General features: G+C 39.0%; 1 protein-coding gene across 1 annotated transcript in view; it reads right to left on the reverse strand.

Annotated features, from left to right (window-relative positions):
- Positions 1–4,106: 4,106 nt before the first annotated feature.
- LOC103150781 (cadherin-7-like) overlaps positions 4,107–5,168 on the reverse strand; it is a 17,305-nt gene continuing 16,243 nt past the window's right edge. Inside the window, exons 17-18 of the mRNA XM_007570521.1 lie at positions 4,347–4,444; positions 4,107–4,266 (exon numbers count right to left, since the gene is read on the reverse strand). Of these exons, the coding sequence (XP_007570583.1) occupies positions 4,107–4,266; positions 4,347–4,444 (258 nt within the window). The remainder of the gene's footprint in view (positions 4,267–4,346; positions 4,445–5,168) is intronic.

Consider the following 5,168-nt stretch of genomic DNA (forward strand, 5'->3'; position numbering starts at 1 on the left):
ATTAAACTGCAACACAAAAAATGATTAGCCTCCCGTTTAAATGCTCGCATTGATCAAATATTTCATTTAAACATTTCAAAGATGGCACCTACGTTAACCGGCAGTGAAAGGGAGCTTCTCCGCTCTTCGTTTTGTTGCCTTTTCCTGAAATGCAGTAAAACATCTCAGTTGAAAACTAATTGTTTTTATTTTTATTTTGTTGTTTATTTAATAGGGACAATAAATGAAGAACATCTAATGCTCTCATCACAGTGTTTATAGTCAAAGCTAGTTTGCAACACCCGTCCCTATAACACAACGCCATATTAGGGTGGATAGAAAAAAAGGAGTAAATTTTCTAGAAAAAAATCGGGAAAGTCAAAAATGTTCAACATTTCAAACTCAGAAATTTCCACATTTTTTTCTACAAAATTTCAAAGTTTTTCTGGCAGAAATTTACTCTTCCTTGTTTTTTCTATCTGTAGTGGCCGAAATATGGCCCTGCACTGTGGGGTCCTTTACCGATTTTTTGAAATGAAAAATTAAGATCAATAGTAAATAAAATCATGAAAAAGAGACATAAACAATTATTTAAAACTACTGAATCAAAACAATTACATCATCTAATAATGGTTCATGTTGCACCTTGAAGTCAATATTTTAATGCCAGGTCTGGTCTTAAAATCAGATTTAAGATGAGTTCAAAGACGAGTTAAGATGAGTTCAAAAGCTTTCAACTCTGAATAAAGACTGTTTTTCCAAAGGTTTAACTGCAAAATGGTATTTATAGTCATGATTTGAGCTTCTTATAGTGACCACTGCTGCTCTCTCAACTGATGTATGTAATAACTTTTATGAAACAATTTATGAAAACAAAAACTAAACTTTTGAAACATGAAGCAAACTAAGGAAAGCTTAGTGTTAATGCAAGTAACTGTTAGTTAATTTAATAATTAATTATTATAGCGATTACTCTCATGATTAACCAGAAGGACAAATTCATACCTGCAGATTTTTTGTTTGTTCTCCCACTCACTCCCTTTATTACAATATTAGAAATCCATTAAAACGATATATATTTTTACAGTTTTGGTTTTATTACTGGTATTTATGATGCTATATTAGGGTCATTATATATATATATACAAAGGAGAAGTACATTTTCATCAAAAACTCAGAACTTTTGACACTAATCTCTTGAAAAACTTGAACATTTCAGAGTTTGAAAAGTCTGAAACTCAAAGCTGTCTGAGGCTCACCTGGTAACTACAAAACCAGCCAGTCCCACTAAAACCAGGCCAACCAAAACTCCCACAACGATGCCTGCAGTCTGGCCTGAGCTGAGGCCTGGAGGATCTTTTCCAGTCTCCAATTCAAACCCAACATCGTTCCCCAACACCTTGGCCAGCTCCGCTCTCACCTCTTCAGACTGGCTCTGCAGTTTCCTGGAAAATCAAACGGACAAGTTAAAACTTTAAAGGGAACTATTATGCAAAATTCACATCTTCCATGTTTTATACTCTCAGTTGAGTCTATTTCTTCTACAAACAGCCCAAACACTTATAGATCCATTGTTATGCTTCCTTGAACAAGCTATAGGTCTGTGGGCTACAGAAGACATGCTCATTTCTTCTTGTTTGATACATAAAATCATTCTCAGATATTCAGATTTCACCTGACTAGCTCTGTTTTGAGCTCATTAAGGAATGCACCGTTTTATGGCTACATCATGATTATGCAAATGAGCTGAAATGATTATGCAAAGGTGAGACACTGCCTCACCCTGGTCTTCTTTCATGTATGTCAACATGTGTAAATTCAGCAATTTTGACCATAAAAATGTTAAAATTACCATAAAAATAAAAACTTCTAGAAAATTTAAGTGGATAAGTTGATTTTTTGTCATTGTTCTGTTCATTCTGGCCATTTTGGAGGAAAGTAGCTTTTTTTGGACAACCGTTCCTTCTTGTTTTGGATGCTGTGTGGTTGGACTGATTTTGCTGTTCTGTTATGATGCGTAACCATAGCAACAGGGTAGTTTACAGCAGGGAGCAGCTGATTAACATCAGAAAAGCTGAAATAAGACCACAGCTGAAGCCAGAAATCCTGTAGGAGCTGAAAAGGAGGCGATGAAGAGCAGGAGCAAAGAGGAGAGAGAGAAGAAGAGTAGAAGATGCCATCATACACCTGCTTCAACAAACCCACGCTAAGATCAGACACAAAACCGTAATGCATTTGTGACAATATCTGGTGATGTTAATCATGCCTCACTTTCTTCAACACTGGCAACGTTTCACCAGTTTGTCAGCTGCTCCACCCAGGTAAACAATATTTTGAATTTGTTTTATGCTAATGTCAAAGTAAATGTCAATATGTCTCCAAACCAAGAACTCTTTTAGGGAAATCAGACCATAATTTAGTTGTTCTCTGCTCTGAATACAAACCCCTGGTGAAGAGACTACCTGTTAGGAAATGGCTGTTCACAGGGAGCAGAAGAGGCCCTCCAGGCTTGTTTTGAAGCCACTGATTGGACTACTCTCTGCCAGCCACATGAAGATGACATCAGTATCATGACTGAGAGTGTGACTACTATATAAACTTCTGTGTGGACGGCACCATCCCCACCAGAACAGTGAGATGCTTCCCAAATAACAAACCTGGATCACCAGTGACATAAAGGAACTTTTAAACAAGACTGAGTTATTGAGGAGTGTAGAGAAACAGCTCAAAGTCCAGATTACGGTGAGGAGAAGTACAGGAAGAAGCTGGAGAACAAACTGCAGGGGAACAATGTCGGAGGTGTGTGATCAGATGAATAAGATTACAGGCTTCAAGCAAAAGGAGGACAGAGCAAATGAGCTGAACATCTTCTTCAACAGGTTCAGCTCAGGAACAAGCTCATCATCACTCTCTCCTGTCCCCAGCCATAAAGACATCCCACCTTCCTCTGACCCACAGCTTTCCTGTCAGACCTCAGACATCAGATCTTCCACCTCAGTCATGGACTCTTCTGCTTCCACAGGTTTGTCTTCAACCAAGTCAGGAGATGCTGCTGCTCCCTTTGCCTCCACCTCCCACTTTCCTGTACCCTAAAGGCAGGTGAAGAAGCAGCTGGAGAGACTGAACCGGAACAAGGCTGCAGGTCCAGATGGTGTCAGCTCTGGAGTCCTGAAGGCCTGTGCAGAGCAGCTCTGTGGGATTGCAACACCTCTTCAACATTAGCCTGACCGAGAGAAGGGTCCACTGTTGTGGAAGGCATCCTGCCTGGTTCCAGTACCAAAGAACACATCAGTCATCAACGGCTATAGACCTGTTGCCCTGACATCCCACATCATGAATGTCCTGGAGAGACTGATGTTGGCCCACCTGAATAAGCAGACAAGCACATATCAACACCCCCTGAACTTTGCTTATCGCCATGGAGTTGGAGTTGATGATGCCATCATACACCTGCTTCAGCAAACCCAGAGTCATCTGGACAAAGCAGGCAGCACTGTGAGGATCATGTTCTGTGATTTCTCCAGTGCATTTAACACAATTCAGCCTGATCCTCAACAATGGATCTATAACTACCTGACAAACAGACCAAAGTTTGTGAGACTGAAGGACTGAGTGTCTAACCAGGTGGTCAGCAACACAGGAGCACCACAGGGCTCTGTACTCTCACCCTTTTCACCCTCTACACTTCAGACTTCCAGCACAAGACCGACTTCTGTCATCTACAGAAATACTCAGACGACTCTGCAGACATTGGGTGTATCAGAGATGGACAAGAGGCCGAGTACAGAGAGCTGGCCAACCGCTTTGTGTCGTGGTGTCGGAACAATCATCTCATCTTGAATGAGAAGAAAACAAAGGTGATGATTGTTGATTTCAGGAGGAACAGGAACCTCTGGAGATGATCATGAAAAGAAGGATTCTTCATAAAATCCTCTTCAATAAAGTATTAAAGTATCAATAAAGTATTTTTGAATGTGGATCTTGATTAGCCCATAGACTTATCCTGTCCTGTTCAAGGAAGCATAATAGGTCACCTTTAAAATCTAAGGTTAGAGTGTTACATTGCATTCTTAGATCACATTCACTATGTTTCAAAAAATCCTGTGTTTGAGTCAAAAATTAAACTCTTACTTTGTGACTTCCTGAGGTTTAACAACTTTATCGCCATCGAAAGTGACGAAGCTGACCAGAGTCTTGACCGATTCCCTCAGCGTTTGGCTTTCTTCTCCACCAGAGCTCGAAACCTGGATTATGTTCACCGTCCAGCCCAGTGCTTTACCTAAAGCCCTGAGAAAAAACAAATCTGTGACATGACAATAGAAATGAAATAAATAAGAAAATAAACGGAACTTAATTCATGAACGTACTCCTCTAAATCTGGAATGTTCTGCTCCACAATGTTTTCTGGCTTATTCAGAGAAATTATTGTCACATCTCTGCTGCTGGCGCTGCCCTGAACCACAACCTGCAACAGGAAAGAAGGATGGAAAGAGATTCAGGACACACTGCATGAATCACACAATGTATAACAATGCAAATAAACAGAATACAGACCAGATTTAAAGCAGTAAAAGTAAATTATTCTACCACAAATAACATCTGACTCTGGTTTTTCAGAACTCCATCTTACCAGCTTTCTCTTTGTCCATTGCCTTTTGTTTATTTTGTAAGAGTTGCACAACTTCAACAAATTTAACCAGAGTAAAAGTAAAAAGTATCCGTTCAAGAAATTACTCAAGAGTAAGAAAGTATTTGGTAAAAAGGCTACTCAAGTACTGAGTGACTGATCAAAACATCAATTAATATTTAACATTTACATCAACAGACGGACCAAAATGAAGAAATGTTGGTATTTTAAATATCAAAATGAAAATAATTAACATAACATAATTACAAAATAACAAAATCAAGCAAAATAAAACAATTTCTTTCTTTAAAATCTGATTTCAATGTTTCTAATTTTTCAAAATTGATTCCAAAAGGCTGTGGCCATTATCAAACATGGCTGCAGCACGCTCTTCCGGGTCTCCTGTGTTTGCCAGAGTTCGCTTAGAGTCATGTGTAACTGAGGATAAAATTATTGTAGAGGATTAATTTCTACACTTTCTATCAAATTACTTAATTTTCAGGACTGTAGAGTGCACCTTACTATAAGCCGCACCTACATTTTTGTTTTTAAACTGGAAACG

This window comes from Poecilia formosa, unplaced genomic scaffold, assembly GCF_000485575.1.
Source record: "Poecilia formosa unplaced genomic scaffold, Poecilia_formosa-5.1.2 Scaffold262, whole genome shotgun sequence".
NCBI classification, from domain to species: domain Eukaryota; kingdom Metazoa; phylum Chordata; class Actinopteri; order Cyprinodontiformes; family Poeciliidae; genus Poecilia; species Poecilia formosa.